The following is an 18,962-nucleotide window of genomic DNA, read 5'->3' as shown; positions in this document are numbered from 1 at the left end:
GTGACCTAAAACATGTCCCTTAAGGGGGGACAAATTACTACCATCCTTGCTGGTCAACAAACGAAAAGGTTACATAATTTTGTGTTCCATCTGGAGCCCAGAGCTGCGCACCCTAACCATTTGATCCTGCACACTGACATTCTCACCCCAACCCCTCCCACGAGTCTATTTATCCAGTCCAACACACCTACGTTCCCATCCAGCCAGAACCGCACAGTCTGACGGGTCTGACAAAAGTGAACAAAGTTCACCTCACATGTAAACAAGCAGAGGGAGGGAGAGCAGGGATTCCATACTGCCATTTCATCTGGATGTTATCCGGCGGAAAGAGGGAAAACCATCAAAGTTTCAAAAGGGTTTGTTTTTTTTTCTCCTGCTTTACGGGAATCTTGACGTAAACAAGGGGGCCGGCGGTTGTGGTGATGTCAGAATGATACACCCAAAGGTAAGGCTGATCCGTGCCCAAATATGGCTGAGGCAACCTGGAATTTCCTGCCACTCCTTCGCAAGAACTGGGGAAGCTGCTCCGAGGAGGAGCATGTGGGTAGGACCGGCGTGCCTCTCAGATACGAGGCGAAGGGATGCATTGCACCTCTCAGCTGACGGGACGGAAAACAAGCTCCATCACCCCTCTGCAGCGTCTATGTAACACATATATTATTCAATGTGAAATAAGAAACCGTTTAATTATTCAAATCAAACCGCCAACCTAAAATTTCTTTATCAGATCTGCAGCGGCTGAGTAACTGATGTGACTGAAATAAACGTCACGTTAGTGGTGCGGGGCTGCCCACCGTAACTGAATTACAGGGGTGACGCGCACAAGACTGGAATTCCAGGAATGCCTGTGCTCTTGGAAGGAGACCATAAGGGGGCCACCTCTGACGCGCCTGCACGGTCCGGGCCCGGACGCCGGGTGCCCCTGGGGCTAGGGGGTTACGAAGGCAGAGGGGTCCAGGCCACGAACAGAGCGGGGCACGTTAGCGGCCGCCTGACCTCTGACCTCTGAGTGGTGCAGAGGAGTGCAGCAGATCGCAACACGCATCCTGCTTGTTTATGGTGGTGCATGCATGTGTGCCCTCAGGCCCAATGCAGTCCCGTGGTCAGAACGACTGGACACCGCAGCTTTAAACAAACAGAAACAAAAAACAACAAAAAACAAAAAAAACAAAAAAAAAAAACAAACACGGGAATCCAAATGTCATGCCAGTAATGTACTGTGCCGAATGTGTTTTCAATTGAGTCTCCTGGCGTCGTCCGGCGAGTCCCCACAGCGATTACGAATTGTTCCTTATTGCCGCTGAAAATAATCCCAATGTGTTTTCCCCCTCTCTCTTGCTGGAAGCCACCTGACCACTGCCAGGAAGAGGAATGCGAGCCTTTCCCAGGAGGGGAGGCTGACGTCAGAGTTCCACATCGCTCTGCACACACAGCAGCCCCCCCCCCCCCCCCCCCCCACCCTACCCCAGCTTGGAAATTCCAGCGAAGGCCGGACATACAGGCCATCTGGAGCAGGATCTCTCTGGAGCGAGAGTCAGTACACAAAAGACAGCCAAATACACAGGACCTACACAGCCAGAGCACAGAGTTATTCAGTTATAAAGGAAATACAAAGCACTTAGGCAGCCACAAAGGAATCACACAGCTGTCGCACAGTAATTTACCCAAATAAAATATGCAAAGACCATTACACAGCATAACTAAAACAGCCACAAGGAGTGACACAGCATTATTACACAGCACAGTTAGAGCCAAAGCCCAGAGCTACACAGAAACAAGAGGATCCTACTACATAGCACAGCCAGAGTGCAGAGCTACACAGGAACATGACGACACAGCACAGGGAAGTGCAGATACACCAGATATACGCATCAGTCACAGTACCAGAATACATAGATAACGCTATATGTGACACAGCCCCTGAGCAAAGTTGATATGCTGCGCCTCTGTTCAAGTCCCGACACGCTTGCTGTAATTCTGCGGTAGATTATCTATTGGCGTGCCTTTCCAGCATTTCAGCACAGTGGGAGCATTCGAGCCACCCTGCCCAGGAAGCCTCAGCACGGAGCCGGCCGGCGGCGTGTGTGCGCTCGGCACACGTTAAGGCACTTGCTGGACCTTCAGCTTAATCCCGAGAGGTGCCACTTAACGCATTTGCTATGCGAGATGAGCTGAACAGCCCATGTCTAATTTGTCACTACTAATAATGATGTTGACTACATCTCCTTGGCTGGCGCGTAGGACAGGGCAGGACTCCTGAGAGTCGGCATCACGGCCAGGAAGGGATTGTCCATAAGGAGTGCTTTCACAGGCAGAGTCACTTGCATCTCTACAGAGTACTAAAGGGATTGAACCATGGACTGACCATCTTTCTTTTCAGCCCAAAATACTTCCTCTTTGAACTGGCTCTTTGCTCCATGAATCACAGATTAAGGCAACTACAAATGAATCATCATAACAACAGAATTACCGCTGCCCTTTGTTGACGGAGCAGTACGGCCAGAAGAGCCAAAGTTCTGTTTAGGGGGATGCAGATGGGATGGCAGAGGCTGTCTGTTAACCTGGGCCCAGAACTGAAAAGCCAGCTACCTTTGCTCCCATTAACTGTGACCCATCTTTTAAGAGATAAAAACCACCATACATACTAAGTGCACAAACCAGGCCTCAATCACAGGGAAATGCAATCGTAAACAAAGCAGCCAGCACAGAGCAGCTCGGACCTTATAACCAGTATCAACAGGCCTATGTACCTGAATATAATGATTACCTACCTCAGTGTTGGGGCTCAGTTTAAACTTCATGCCCTTATCGGTGCACTTGCTGACCTTTGGCCCACACTGTCTGCCCAGACTCAGGTGTACATTCATTTAGTAGCTTTTAATTGCCAATTCATCACCGCTTCTCATCTGCATCTAACCATTTTGCCTTTGTAGTAGAAAGATATCCTACCAAAAGATCCGATTCGCACAGACAAACGGCAGCTGTCATGAAGCTGCCCCACTATTCCTGCAAGTAGAACATTACAGATTCTCAAAAATCAAATCTAGACAATCTGTCCTGCAAAGCACAGATTTTGCTGCCGTCGACCTGCAGCTTAGCACTTACTTTTGGTAACTTGAATCATATTGTTTTTATAGTTTTCTGCGGTATTCTGCACTTGTGCAGACACAACGAAGTCTGAATCCGACAGTGAAAACATGCCTCCTATGCATCTGATTACATGCAGACACCTACCAGTCAATCCATTTACCTACAGAGAGAACACATCAAATTAAATACCTAACGATTATTTCATATGCTACATAAATCAAATAAGTCAAAGGAAAAACTGAATAATGTATTGCCTCAAGATATCAAACATTATAAAGGAGTCTGTTCAACGGGGTCATTACTCCTAGCAACTATTACGCACCCCTACTAAACCCTTTCAGCACCTAAAAATTCACATTTTTTACACTTCTTGAAGTAATAAACAAGAGTATAATTGAGCAAAATATCCAACAAACCACTGTGCCTTTTTAACGCTTTAATGAAATTAAGGAATTGTTCTGAGCATTTCCCATGACTAGCTAGCTAGTGCTGCAGCTGAGAAAAAAAAATGTTATTAAGCTCTTGGGTAAATATTAAGTCAATTATCTTGTTTCTTTAATCAAATATTCCAGGGTGCTGCTGAAATTCACAAAAAGTAAGTTTTAAATTCTGGAAAACGGCACTGCCGGGAAAAGGTGCATTTATCGCTCCCGCATGCCCAGTATCTCTCGAATCAGAGGCAGCGTGGGATTACAGCGCCTGGTGAAACACAGGAGACATGGGCCACTCTCACACACCGAGGCTCACTACTCACTAGCGGCGTGTCGGGTCACGTCACAGTGATGACGCGGAGGCCTCTGCTGTGGAACGGAAACAGGGCAACATTTTCCATCCAACACAAATCTGTCTACTAAACTACAGTTAATGAAGATTTTCTGAGAGGCGTCTGTTCACGCAGTGGGAGCGGAACTCGCCAGAGATTTATTCCATGATAACAAATGTCAGATTTATAAATGTTAGTTCAGGCAGCTAAACGGGGAATGTTCAAGGCTGCACCCCACCCTGAAGCACTCTGCTCATGTCTGGCTGTGCCTGAGCTTACCATGGGGCGCGCACGTGGACCCTGTCCCCAGGGGCTGCCAGGAGGTGGGCGGCCGTGTCCCTGTCAAACAGGACCAGCAGCTGGCCGCTAGGCCCACCTTCCTGTGGGGGCTGGGGCTCCGAGGGCCGGCACAGTGCCAGCCGCAGGCCACACTCCTCCCACACGGCTTGGAGCTCCAGGACCAGGCCACCAGGTTTGGCATCTAGGGGATAGACTACGTTAGCCTGAGGGACTACAGATAAACAGGCACTGATGTAGTATGTTAACAGTTTGTGTATTCAGTGCCAAGTGCTCTATGTTTACAGCACCCTACAGCATCTCAACAATGTAAAGACAGTCATCGAAGAGTGACCATGAATACACAGCTATGCTCTGCGGATATAACAATGCATGTCATTGGCAGGCCAGGTTAATCGGTTGGTCACAGCCTCAGTAAATCATGGGTGAAATGTTGCCTGAAGAGGTGGGTTGTATGTTTTTCTTGAAGAGTGGAAGGAAATCATTTGGTTTTTTTTTTTGTGAGGGGGCGAAAATGTTCCACTATGAAGGGCCAGGCATAGGAAAAGAAGCAACTGTGATTTCAGAGCCCGGAGAAACTGACTGCAGACATCCAGAGGGCTGTTTGGCTCAATGACAAGCTGTAGGTTGGATGAAGATGTTCCTATGGAAGTGGCTGGCAACATACCCATTAGCGTTAGCCTGTGGAAATGCATGCATCATTTACTCGGCAAACGTTTTTCCCGTGAGCAGGTTCAGCCAGTCCCTGGAACAGTTGGGGTTAAGGGCCTTGCTCAAGGGCCCAATGGTGAAATCACTCTGTCAGGCATGGGATTGGAACAGGCAACCTTCATATCACATACACCGAGTCCTAACCCTCTGAGCAGCAGTCCACATATCCATTAGCGGTAGCACAGTGAACGGTGGGGGCATGAATCCCAGGCATTAAAACCCACCACACTCTGCTTTTGAAGAAACCTGAAATCATCCAAGCTCATTGTAAATGCATTAAAATGTGGGACAGACCTGGCTCACATTTACAAAAGCGGTTCTTCTAAATCTAACAGCAACACAAAGCTACCGGGTCAATAGCATTTGAGGTTTCACAACTATATATGCAGGGTCAGATGGCCAATCTTCACTGATCGCACATTCCATCAGTAAGTGTGTGAAAGTTGAATCAGCAGAGTAATAGCACAGCCGTACATAAAATATTGCTATCCACCCAACAGAATGGGAGACATATCAGAGCTCAATAGAGAACAAATTGTTGGTACACATCATGCTGATGCATCTGTGACCAGGACAGCAAGTTTTTTTTTTTTTAAGGTATAATCGAGAGCCGCGGAGCCTAGGATAATGTTGGCTTACTGCCACGAACCACATCCAACAGGAGTAACTGTGGCTGCAAGAGGTAGCTGTCTGTACTAACCCGGATTGTACCCAAAAAACACAAGAACACAGCTGCCCAACTCGATGCAGGATTAAGTATGTACCTCGACTCGTTTCCACCAACACAGGTCATCGGGAGCTGCACAGGGTCAACGTTAATGGTTGAGCTTCTATATTCAAACCGTTGGTCACACATGTCAATGCCAAACATCGGTTTCAGTGGTGCCTGCAGCCTAAATCTTGGGCTGTGGACAATGTGAACCATCTACTGTTTGTTGAGTCCACCTTCACTGTTTTTCCCCACATCCAGGAGAGTTCCAGGGTGGGGAAACCCCAAAGTGGAATGAGGCTTCCACCTGGACTGCTGCGTACCTAGAGTGCAGCACAGGGGTGAATCAATGATAGGTTCAGCTGCAATACATGACATCCCCCAGGCGCACTACTTCTTCTACAGTACATAGGCACATCACTGCAAGGACTACTGAACCATTCTGGAGGAACGTTCACCCAATGGTTCAAAACGTTATACCCTGAAAATGGTGCCATGTATCAGGATGATAATCACCAAGCCACACAAGACTGGTAACAGTGTGGTTTGATGAACATGAAGTTGAACATCTCCCATGGTCTGCACAGTCACCAGATCTGAATTATTATTGAGCCACTTTGGGGTGTTTTGGATGAGAGTGAGCAAGAAATATTTTCTTCCACCAGCAGCACAGTGACCTGGCCACCGTTCTGCAAGAGGAACGGCTCCAAATCTCTCTGGCCACTGGGCAGGACTTGTGTCTTTCATTCCCAAAACAAACTGATGCTGTATTGGCTGCAAAAGGAGGCCCCACACCATACTAATAAATTATTGTGGTCTAAAACCAGGTGTTTCAGTTTCAAGGACCAACCCCTGTATATATCTTTGTGGGGACTCTCCATTCATTTCAATGGGAAATGAATCCGAATACCAAAAGCGACAACCTTAACCCCCACCCAGCCCTAACTTTTTTTTTTTTATAAAATTGAGGTTATCCTTGTGGGGACTAGAAAAAGGTGTTTATTGCATAATAGGAACTCTGGGTCCCCAGAATGTAGTACATGCAAAACCACATAAATATATTTGTTAGAGTGCCCTGCGTGGCACCATGAGAGAGCCCCACCATCCTCCGGACAGCCTAGACCAATAGGGCATAAGTGCCTAAGGCCTGTGAAAATCATTAAAAACACCGCGATGTCGGAGTAGCCAGTAACAGAATGTTCTCCTGATTAAATCAACAAGCCTTAATTCAAAGGAAATCTCTCCAACATGAGGGGAGCATAATTAAGTGACGAATTAACAGTGCAGAAAGAACAGGCCGACCCCCCAGGGCCAGGGCAAAGGGAGGTTTGCAGCGGTTCGCCCAGGCTGCGTTGGTGCCGCCTCATTCCTCGCCCAGCCACTGCCAGCCAGCTATGCCTGCAAGCCGAGCACAGATCACACTGTTCTCTCTGAAGCGCCCGAACAACGGGGTGCTCGCTCATACAGGGTCAGCCATTTTTCAGGTCAGTTAACGTACAGGTGGAACTGGCACACAGGCAGGTACCTGGAGTGTGTGAGTGACTCCCCCAGCTCCGTGGTATGGAGGGAGAGATGGTGTTCAAAAGACCTAAATTAATGGATGATGGCCAGGATGTCTGCTAGCTTCCTGCGTCACTGTGATACTTGAACTGTGACACAACTATAGCCGACCATAATATTAACGCCTCTCCCACAGCCGGTTACCCAAACATCAACCTACCTGAAGGCCTACAATGAGTGACCACCGAACTGCATTATTCATATTTCCTACTTGTGTGAAAAATAAACTCAAGATCTCTGTTTGCACAATGATGATCTCTGATTCAGAGTGTATATCCTTCACAGATCTCACAAAAGAACAGTCTTTCCATACCAAAATGAAAAAAATAAAATAAAATAAAGGTCACTTTCATAGATTGTTAATAAAGCAGAATGAGAAGACAGAGAGCAGCAGGGAATGAGTGGCTGGATGGGGAGCAGGAACTAAAGACCCACAGGGCACAATATGCAGAGAAGCTGGGTCTAATCCACTCAGAGTGTCGCACAAACCACGAACCAGAAACCCAAGAAACAAACCAGTCACAGGAATAAACAAGACAATGTTCAGGTGGCGACACGTGCTACCAGTCGTACTAAAGGGATGATGTCACGCTCGTCAGAAGTGACGAAAATGAAGGTTACAGATTACAGATTATGGCGAGTGACCTCAGCGAGCCAGAGGAGGAAGCTAGAAATAGGGTAGGGGGCCGCTTTCCATTCAGCGCGACGAGGGGCCCCGGGCAAGAGCATGACCTGTGTATGCGGAGCGGCGAATTGCAAGCTGCTTGGGTGAAAGACGTGGGGGGGGGGGGCGCTTCCTGTTACCCACGCGAGCGATCGGAGCTGGGCACGGCTCCCCCCACGCATCACTATGAAAAAAAGCTGGCCGGCAGGGCATGCAGCGACAGACGTGATAGGCGCTGAAGGGACCCTTTAATCAAGCATCTTAAAGCTGAAACTTTAAAGTGTCATTTATAAACTTCTGAGAGACTGCTGAGGCAGTAGTCAGGCAATCAGTGGCAGCCCAAAGGCCTGCAGCACAGCTCCTTACTGCTGCAGCACAGCCAGTGTGGCAGTCAGGCATGTCAGTGTTAGCCTGCAGCACAGCTCCTTACTGCTTCGGCACAGCCAGTGTGGCAGTCAGGCATGTCAGCGTCGGCCTGAAGCACAGCTCCTTACTGCTTCGGCACAGCCAGTGTGGCAGTCAGGCATGTCAGCGTCGGCCTGCAGCACAGCTCCTTACTGCTTCAGCACAGCTAGTGTGGCAGTCAGGCAGTCAGCCTGCAGCACAGCTCCTTACTGCTTCAGCACAGCCAGTGTGGCAGTCAGGCAGTCAGCCTGCAGCACAGCTCCTTACTGCTTCGGCACAGCCAGTGTGGCAGTCAGGCATGTCAGCGGCGGCCTGAAGCACAGCTCCTTACTGCTTCAGCACAGCCAGTGTGGCAGTCAGGCATGTCAGCGTTGGCCTGCAGCACAGCTCCTTACTGCTTCAGCACAGCCAGTGTGGCAGTCAGGCATGTCAGCGTTGGCGTGCAGCACAGCTGCTTACTGCTTCAGCACAGCTAGTGTGGCAGTCAGGCAGTCAGCGTCAGCCTGCAGCAACAGCTGCTTACTGCTTCAGCACAGCCAGTGTGGCAGTCAGGCATGTCAGTGTTGGCCTGCAGCACAGCTGCTTACTGCTTCAGCACAGCCAGTGTGGCAGTCAGGCATGTCAGCGTTGGCCTGCAGCACAGCTGCTTACTGCTTCAGCACAGCTAGTGTGGCAGTCAGGCATGCAGCACAGCTGCTTACTACACCAGTGTGAAGCAAGATCTCACACAGACAACACCGTGCAAGAAGGCAACTCGGTAAAAGCAGCCCATGCACATTAACTGATGCCACAAACAAATGGCAGCTCCTGTCCATGGTGCATTCTTTTTCTAAAGGGGGGGGGGACTCACAGAGAAGCAGTGTTTTCCTCCATGGGGGCAACAATGAGCTCCCAGCTAATGAGTATCAGCTGTGTTCGAGTACAGGAAGAGGCCCCAAGGAGGGAGAGACTGTCAAGAGGCTCGCAGGAGGAAGGTTTGCGGGGGGCGGGGGGGGGGGGGGGGGGGGGGGGCGTGCTCTGCTGGAGGAGGAAACTGTCAGTGCATAGAGCTGAGCCGTAACAAACGGGGAACCAACGTGAAGACAAAGATGCCTTTATGCAGACAGTCACTAGCACAGTGACAGGGGAGGTACAAAGGCATTACACAATAAACCCACACACACATTTTCCTTTTCTCACTTACTAATATATCACTTCACCCCTATTTAGGCACCAAATGCCTTTCATTAACATCTGTATCTTCCTCCATGAAGCAAAACCTCAGAGATCCTTCTGGAGCGTTTCAGTGCGTTTGTTCCAAGGCTCTTCCATGCGAGTCAAACATGCGTCTGCACATGACTGTCCTGGACCCCTGACAGCACTAATAAAGCCGACTTATAGTTAAACAATGCCTGTACCACAGCCAGGATCCCACAATGGGGCCCCGGCAAGACGGGACCACTGGGAGCGCTGAGAGCAACGGAGATTGTATCAGCGAAGTTATAAATCACTCTGCCACGATTTACAACTCCTTTTATAGCTGGCTTTGCCCGAGGAGCTCTGGGACAGGCCAGCACAACCCCTTGCGGCTGGGCACGCCCACCTACCTAGCCAACGCGCACACTGGGAAGAGCACACGGTAACTGGCGGGGGCGGGCGTCCACACAAGTGCAACTAACACACAGTTACACAAAACAGTGGGACGTTTCTTTTGCTGGTAGCATTGCTCATATTCATCAGGCATAATTAGGTCAGTTTCCCCACGTGTGATGGGAGGGAGCAGAATCCTGCTGGTTACAGGTCGGCTCCAGGGTGACAGGATGACGCACGTCACGCACAGACGGCGCCACACACACACCTGCCTGACAGCCAGGGCGGCCGCTCAAGGACTCTGGGACTCTGCCCCGCCCCCCCCAGAAACTCTGGGTCCTCACCTTACACCTGCTGTGGTCCCCCCTGCCCATTGTGGTCCTCCAGCCCAGCCCAGCCTGAGGTCCTGACTCTCAGTGATTAAAACTTGCTGCAGCAAAAACCCACCATAGTATGGCTGTAGGACACGTTCTTTATAGGCAGAGATGGACTGAATAGAGACTCTTCAGTTTTGGTTGTCCTCACATAGTTTTTACATTCATGAATTTGCAGAGAGTGATGCATCTCAGCCAATTGAACATGCAGACGGCAGAGAATTAATACACACAAAAAATTATAAAATGAATGGTTGTAGCATCCAGAGGGGGGACTTTAACCTCAGATTTGAGTCATGAGGACAAATGACTTGAACCCTAAGTCCAAGTCAAGTCCAAGTCTTTCCATCAGTTTTGCAGAGTTGAGTCACAAATTTGTTACTTGAGCCTGAGTCAGTCACAAGCGGCGAGCATGCTGGTGCAGAATGGCTCCCGTTACATCATCCGAGTGAGTGCTACACTGTGGTGGTGGCTGAAACGCAGAGGTGGACATTTCAGGTCCAGAAAGTAAAAATCCAAACCAGGATTTTGCTTCAACCAATCAGCCGAGTACTCTGACTATGCTCAACTGGTCGGTTGAAACCTTTGTTGAAGTGACTCCCCTTTGGTTCTGTAAAGCACATTGGATGTTTCGAAGACCACTGTATAAATGTAACAGTCATTCAGTTATAAAATCTCTAGGTTTATTTATATTATTTATATAGATTTATTAATATCACCGAAATTGTGAACCGCAAAAAATCTGTGTATTTTTCTATAACCGCTCATGCAGCAGAGGGTAACAGGGGACGCTGTACAGAGACTGCTTTCCAATGTCGCCTCTAGGCGCGGCCGCAGGGGTTTCTGGGTAATGTGACAGGGCAGATTACGCGCAGCCCTCCGCCGACTTCATGTTTTTGTGGCACTGCTTCCTTTTCAAAGGAAAAAGTCCTTATTTATAGCTTCCTGTAAACAGCGCTCACACCATCTGTTTCTGGGACACAGAAATGTGTTTCTCATTCTCATTCTCAGGAAACCTTTGATTCAAATGTCTTTGGCTGAAGCGAGACAAGGTGAAGTAAATAAAATGTCCATAATAGTTAATAATGTTCTTGACTGAGAGCCGTTTGGCCACCAGATAAACGCTGAAATAAAAGCGCGAGTTTAAGATGCCGCGCTGATGTATGTGTTCTCGTGACGCGCCACACGCGTGTCCTTTCGATGTGACGTACATCCCCGAGAAAGCGATCAAACTCCCTTATCGAGGCCAACAGTAAACAGGGTTACGATGGAGTGATGTTAACTGCTGAATATGCTGCCAGTTTCTCCATGACGGTATTCAAACAGCAGAGCTTCACTTCAAATGAGTAATTCTGCCTCTGTCACATGGTGTATCAATTCTGACAGCAGAGCATGTCAAACTTTCCCTACTCCACCTCCCCCCCCCCCCCCCCCCCACACACCACACACACACACACACACACACACACACACACACACACACACACACACACACACACACACACACAAACAAACAAACAAACAAACAAACACCTCCCCAGCAAAGAGGAAAGCTTGCATGGCTGCCCCTTACGCACAAATAGATTTAGAAGCAGTACCACAGTAAAATCTGCGACCCCACACTCACTACTGAAAACCTCCCTGCAACAGTATGGCAGCTCACCCTGGATGATGGCTAATCATCTTGCAGGGGCACCTCAAAAGCTGAAGATACAAAACAATAAACAGAGACTGTACTGCCAAAAACCAATCAGCGCACAGGATGCGCTGCCAAGAGTCTTATGTAACTCAGACCTTCTCCCTGCTGCCTAATGAAGCATAATTGCCTTGACTTCCCACCACACAAACACTCACACATTACTGCCATTTCTGAAAAGGACGGATGAAAACGGACGCCCAGCTGAGCTGAGCGTATACCAGGCGTCTGAGAAACCAGGCCGCAGCGGCGTGCCCAAGTCCAGGCGGGGTGCCAACACATTGACAGCGGCGTGATAAATCACACGAGGCCGCGTAGCTGCGTAGCTGGGGGCCGCGAGCCTGCTCACACCGATCCCCTATGATCCTCTGCAGGGAAATTCCATAGAAAAACGCAGAGCTCATCGCCAGGCACGTCTCACGTGTCCCGAAGACAAGCGAGTACCTCGAAAACTGATGACGGCCCCATTTTTTCCAGGAAACTGCATATTCACCCACGGTAAAGCGGTATTGCTGTTCCCGTGTTTGCAGGACGGATACAGGGACTAGAACTGGGGCAAAAAACACCAACATTTCCCTGATCTCTGTGTCAAAAAGCAGCTGCATACAGTATATGCCTAAAGTCTGCCGTTACATCTCCAATATCATGACTGCTCTCTGAATTATCCCCACCAAACACGGCGAAAAGGCTTGTTTTATTTACTAAGAAAGCAAGAGAAGTATTATTCCTACTACGATCATCGCGGAGAAAATGAGCTAATTTCAGGAGAATGCTTCTTTCATCCTCCTGCTACCCGAACCTTGGGCTGGGTTAGCCACATAAGCTCCTGCACCCAAACCACACTGCTCCAAATCCCCCGGAACGGAACCGCAGGAAGAAACAGAACCTGAAACCTCCATGGCCGACTGTTTGGGAGAGAAGCCCCAAAGCAAAGCGGTGCTATCATAACTCGCAGGGCCTCCGCTTATGACCGGAGCCTCGTCGGAGGTTGACTGACAGAAGTCGCCAAGCAGCGACCGCACGCCCCCGCTGCCGAGTCATGTGACACAGTACTGGAAAGAAGAGTGCCCCATTGTCAGTGTCCCAGTCAACCACAAACAGGGGGGCGTGTGTACGATGCAATGCCATTGGCCGAAAATCAACCCACCCCACCTCCCACGCCTTGCTGCATCCTCATGTCCTTCCAGCCAACAACTGTTTACATCCTTGAGGTAAGCAAGCAAGCCTGTCCCTACAAGGTGTGATTAACCGAGAGGCAAAGGTCTGGGTTATTATCACTCAAAAGCGACACCTGTACTTAAAGCCAGGGTACACAAGATAGACAACTACATGTCCCAGCACATTTCCATAGAGACGCAGCGGGAGCATGTGCAGCAATGTTTGGTAATCATCTCAGTGCAAACACCTCCCTATTCTTTCAGGAGGCACTTACACCAAAAACGGTGATTTTGTTTACAAAAGTGATAAGAATCTGCGGATGAAGAAGAGGAGTTCAATACAGCCCATTCTGCCACCTGTGACGATGTTCTTTAATGTCCACTTCTTCTGGAAAGCTGGCAATCAGTATCTAGAACTACACTGAACTGGAGTATCTTAAAGTAAATGCCAGATAATCTGCAGTGAAGCTGTTCTAAGCTGAGCGTGAGGGGTGAAGACAGGCGTGGACGCTGGGGTGCCGTATGGCTCAGCAGATTCTGCAACTATACCATGGTCCAGGTGGTTGTGGATTCAAATCCTGTGGTTGGCAGAGAGCCCATTTATCATCATTGGGTCTTAATTGCAGCCGCTCCAGGGCTGCTAAACACTGGCTGACCCTAGGCTGTGAACCAAAAAGTGCCTCACACCCCTATTTACACCTCCCTCACGGAGAGCAAGAGGGGGCATGCAAAAGCGAATTCCCCATGGAGGACGAATGAAGTATGACTATTATCCTATGCAAGCAGGGTCAGCACGGCACAAACAGCAAAGGGCAGGGTGGAAACTCCGCAACAGCGGCTCTGTTCGAGGCTCCAGTCACACAATGACATCATCTGGTGACTCCCTGCCATTTCTGGGGGAAACCCCTTTTACAAGTGACTGCTACACTGGACTAGCCGAGCCATTCACAAAAGTTATTTAAAAAGTTTAGCACCTGACACTAAATATTCATTATAGGAAATGTTTCTGTCACATTTTTCTCCCCCAGCTGACTCGTCACTGTAGAGCATCTCCCAGACCCGTAAATGATCTGGAATGCCCGAGTTCACACTCGGCAGCACACTTGTCCACACTCGCCCGACCCTTACCTGCGGGGCCCCCGCTCTCAGTGAGGGTCTGGTGCCTCCAGAAGCTGACGGCCGACCTCTGCCTGCGCAGCAGCTTGCTCAGCCTCTCTGCCAGGCCACCCCTGTGGGCAACAAGATGTCAGTCACATGACCACCCTCCCGATCACTCCAACCCTCCCCCCACCAGTACAACCCACCATGTCCAGCCAGGACAAACATACATACTGGGGATGCTTCTCTGTTTGAAATGTGCAAACTGAAAAGCACTCGAGCTGTCAGAGCGAGTCCACATTTTTGTCAGCTGGAAAATGTTCCTAGAGCTTCTCAGTATGGTTGGGCCTGGACTTCTCTCCGGCTGAGACCCAGGTACTGGGTGGGGAGCAACATGTTCATGGGCGGGGGGGTCATCACCACACAAGGGGGCAGGGGGTCCACTTCAAAGGGAGTGACTGCCACAAGCTTAGTGTGGGGGTCAGCCTGTGTGTGCGTGTGTGTGGTTTTGTATAATTACACTATTTAATAAAAAATTGACATTTTTTACTTTTTTGGGACTTGAGATGGCACTAAATCTGATACCCACTATTATTATCGAGGTGAAACCAGCAAAAGGACTGAATGGGGGGGGGGGGATCCAATTCAATTTTCCATTACAAATAGTTCCATACTAAAAGTTGCAAAGAAAGTTGCAGTAATTCTGTACATACAGGGGCATATTTACATGGTTTTTATGTTATATAAAAAGGTCTTCATAGGAAATCACAAAGTAATTTGAAATGCAAAGTGTACAGTACAGAACTATTTGTTTAGAAATTGGTAATAGAGTTTTTAATGGTATCGTTTAGGCTAGCACACGTTGTGCTGGGTTAAGGTTTGGGGGCAGGGCAGGTATTATTCCTAAATTTTCACATTTGCATGGATCTGGCGCTAACCTCGTTAAAGGCCATCAGAGCCGGGATTGGGGTTATGCCCTTAGAAATGAACAGACGGTCCCTACAAAGACACACAACAGCTGCAGGTTACTATGCTTGTAGCAGTAGGTAGATTTGGTTTGCAGTGAATTACAGTATATATAAAGTGCACTTTACTCACTATTACAGTTGTGTATAAAAAAAGTGACATAGGTGATGTTCTCATGTTCATGTGATTGTCGGATTAACAACACAAACAAGCTGCTTCAGCCAAAAATCAGTGCACTTCGCAGGTCATTTCAAATAAAACGCAGGGTTACCAACAGGTCAGCTGGCTGGAGTGAGATTTTCAATTCGAAACCAGTCTGCACATGCATCTACATAGTTTCTTTTTACCTTGTCAATAGTCTGTAGGGTTTGCCATTGAACTCCAATGCTTTTGAATGGCGCGGGTCACGCCAGATGCGTGAGAGATGGCAACCCTAAAAATGTACGTTTTCCGTTTCACCCGAGTGTCAGCTTTTACAAGCACAATAGTTACCAATAAACTACGTCTATTCATCCAGCATTTTATAAAATACTGCGTTTGAAAAATGTTAGCTGTAGGATTTCAGGACAGAGCAAACGAAAGGGCTGCTGATGGCTCTGTGTGGGCCAGTGAAGTTCTTCCACACCAAATGCATGCATCCATGCCTTTATGGACCGTGCTTTGTGCACTGGGGCACTGTCATGCTGGAACAGAAGAGGGCATCCCTCAAACTGTTCCCACAAAGTTGGAAGCATAGAATTGTCCAAAATGGTATGCTTGGTATGCTGAAGCATTAAGAGTTCCCTTCACTGGAACTAAGAGCGCCATCCCTACCCACAAAAAACAACCTCAAACCATTATGCCCCCTTCAACAAACTGTACGGCTGGCACAATAGTCACGTAGGTAACGTTCTCCAGTAAACCCAGAATCATCCATCAGACTTGCAGAGAAAGAAGCGTGATTCGTCACTCCACAGAACATGTTTCCATTGCTCCAGAGTACAGTAGCAGCGTGCTTTACACCACTCCATCCGATGCTTGGCATTGCACTTGGTGATGTGAGGCTTGCATACAGCTGCTCAGCCATGGAAGCCCATTCCATGAAGCTCCCGGTGCAGAGTTTTGCTGGGGTTAATGCCAGAGGAAGTTTGGATCTCTGCAGCTATTGAGTCAACAGAATGTTGGCGACTTTTACACACTTTGCGCTTCAGCACTCGGTGACCCCTCTCTCTTACTTTATGTGGTCTGCCACTTCATGGCCGTTTCTGTGGTTCCTAACTGCTTACACTTTTCAATAATACTACTTACAGTTCACTGTGGAATATCCAGTAGGGACGAAAATTCACAAACTGCAATAAGTCAAAGCTGACATCCTATAACTGTACCACACGTGGATTTACTGAGCTCTTCATAATGACCAATTTTTCCCACAAATCCTTTTAAACCTGACTGCATGGCCTGGTGCTTGATTTTATACACCTGAGCAAAGAGTCTGAATGAAACACCTGAATTCGATGACCGACAGGTATATCACAATACTTCTGTCCATATAGCGCACGAGTACAAACATGCGAGTGTGTGTATGTGCAGCAAGCAAAAAAATATCAGTTAAGACTAATCCAACCAGCGGCCCGGGTCGGTTTACAGCATACACTTGTATCTGGACATTCATTCGAATCTCAGCATAGCTGCCCTTATACCTGGTCGATTCATCAATAGCCATATGTTTGTTAAAGTGCTATTTGTCCAAATAAAGTAAATGCACTTGGCCCTGACAAAAAGCATCTATTTACGTGTTCATTCTGATGCTGGTAGATAAAATCAGCGCAAAGAGCCACAGACACCCGACTCGCCAGCCAGAACAGCCACGCCCAGTCCAAGCAACACCATAACACTCACGCATAAGCTAAGAGGAGCTGTGTTTTACGACAAGCTCTATATCCTTACAATGGATTACGTCAGGCTGAGCGTGGGCTGGACGGTGTCAGTGCTCATATGCGGGAAACGAGGGCCCGAGCTTGGCCCTACGCCACCGTGACACCAACACTCGGGTCCTAGATATACCCCACAAGTATCTACTTGGAAGGCAAAGTGAGTCTTAGAGAGTGTCAGTAACCTAGAAACAGTAAGCCACCTTCTCCGAGGCCAAAGAACACAGACACTGTTGTCCTTCTGAATGACAGAATCACAGATGCCGCCTGCTAATTGCAGAGCTCGTATGCAGTTTGTTCCTCGTAACATCTGGATCTTTCGTACCTGACTGGCAACAGCACAAACGCATTCCTTCACCATTCAGGTGCACATTTCAATAATACAAATAGAGCCAATAGAGCGGAATGTAAATGCGAGCCACATGACCGCCATTCAGATCGCGGCACATGGCAAAATGCGCACGGCATCATACGTGCCGGGGGAGAGCGGTGTAGGAGTACCGCGTTGCAGTGACTCACTCAGCAGCAAATGTTTGCACATCAGGTACACCTGATAAGAAATGTACTCCCTTGTGGTAGTAAAGCCTGTTTTTTTTTTTTTTTTTTTAAAAAAAAGTTTTCTGCGCCACATGGTAGGGCTCCAGGAACACAGAGCTCCAGAGGACGCCAGTCTGACTGCAGATAGGCTACTCACAAAGGTCTTCATAAAAAAAAAAAAAAAAAAAAAAAAAAAAAAAAAAAAACGATAAAAAGACGATAAGATAGAGAAACACTGAACTTTCACCTCTACTCTCCTCAAGCATGTTCCTATGTGCTGTCCCACACATAAGCTCTGCATGAGAAACATGTACGTATAGGAGTAGTGAAGCAACGGATCAGCAAAAAAGAAAAAAAAAAAAAAGACAAATTTAACTCTCCATTTATTTATTTTTTGCCCATTAAAAAACATTTAGCTCAAGATTCCACGCAATTACATAAAACAAATTAAGGTGCAATATAGGGCATAATAATTATTTCAGCCATAACTTTAGGCCTTTCCTGCTCATACATGCTTGGAAGGATCTTGTCACTGATGTAGGCGCGTGACGGGATCTCATACCGTGGCTCAAGCACGTTCATCATATGTTTTAAACCCCTTGTTTTGCACAACGGAATATGGCCTCATGTCTGCAGCTATAAACACCCCAATAGCTTTTGTAATAGCTTTAGCCCGGTCGGATTGGGCAGCAAAGGGCTGCTTAAATGGTGCGGAGATCAGCAGTTGTTGCGCAGCTACTTAGCTCCTGTCACACCAGGGTGATGTCGTTTCAAACGAGCAGCGGTGTGCGACGTGTTGCTAGTCTCATACGGCTTCCTCGAGACACGCTGTCGACAAACTGCGGTGGTTTTATCCACCACCCTTTTCCCATCAATATATTTAACGGGGAAGCCAAAATGCTCCCCACACATGAGATTTAAGTGATGCTGGAGGTTTCTCGAGCTCCTCTGCTCCTCCACTTGGACTGCTACCGCTGGGCATGACTATTGCTTCACAGATTGACCACGCGCACCATACAATGGAAGGAAGAGGATCGGTTCGGATCACGTATCAACAGCGATCCGTTGCACTAGTATAGAGGTAACAGCAGGTTTTGGGGTCACAGCACAGTAACCAGACCCCAGTGCTGACGGCACACTGTAAGCCACGGGATCTGAACTAGCGACCTGCTGGTCACAGTTACAGGGTCCTGAGCTGCTGAGCCACACAGCATCCATCATGGGGTAGCAAGAAGAGGAGAGACCCTGGTAGCTCCTGACATCCACAGAGAGCACGGCACAGTTGACAAGAAATGCACCAAACATGCAGAGTGTGACCTAGAACAGACATCAGTGTCTGAATAAAAAAAATCACTGTGTGGCAGGCAAAACTACATGATGCAGGGACAAGGAGGAAAGGACAGGAAGAGGCAGGGCCACGTGACAGGAGGACAAGTGGGAGGAGCTGGGACGGGCT

General features: G+C 48.3%; 1 protein-coding gene across 3 annotated transcripts in view; it reads right to left on the bottom strand.

Annotated features, from left to right (window-relative positions):
- Window positions 1-18,962, bottom strand: part of spidr (scaffold protein involved in DNA repair) — a 70,154-nt gene that overhangs the window by 31,792 nt on the left and 19,400 nt on the right. For all 3 annotated transcript variants that reach the window (XM_049010743.1, XM_049010744.1, XM_049010745.1), the window contains exons 7-8: window positions 14,124-14,224; window positions 4,133-4,334 (exon numbers count right to left, since the gene is read on the bottom strand). In XM_049010743.1, the coding sequence (XP_048866700.1) occupies window positions 4,133-4,334; window positions 14,124-14,224 (303 nt within the window). The remainder of the gene's footprint in view (window positions 1-4,132; window positions 4,335-14,123; window positions 14,225-18,962) is intronic.

This window comes from Brienomyrus brachyistius, chromosome 4, assembly GCF_023856365.1.
Source record: "Brienomyrus brachyistius isolate T26 chromosome 4, BBRACH_0.4, whole genome shotgun sequence".
Classification (NCBI taxonomy): domain Eukaryota; kingdom Metazoa; phylum Chordata; class Actinopteri; order Osteoglossiformes; family Mormyridae; genus Brienomyrus; species Brienomyrus brachyistius.
Note: the sequence above shows the minus strand (reverse complement) of the source record. Positions and strands in the feature narration are given on the sequence as shown.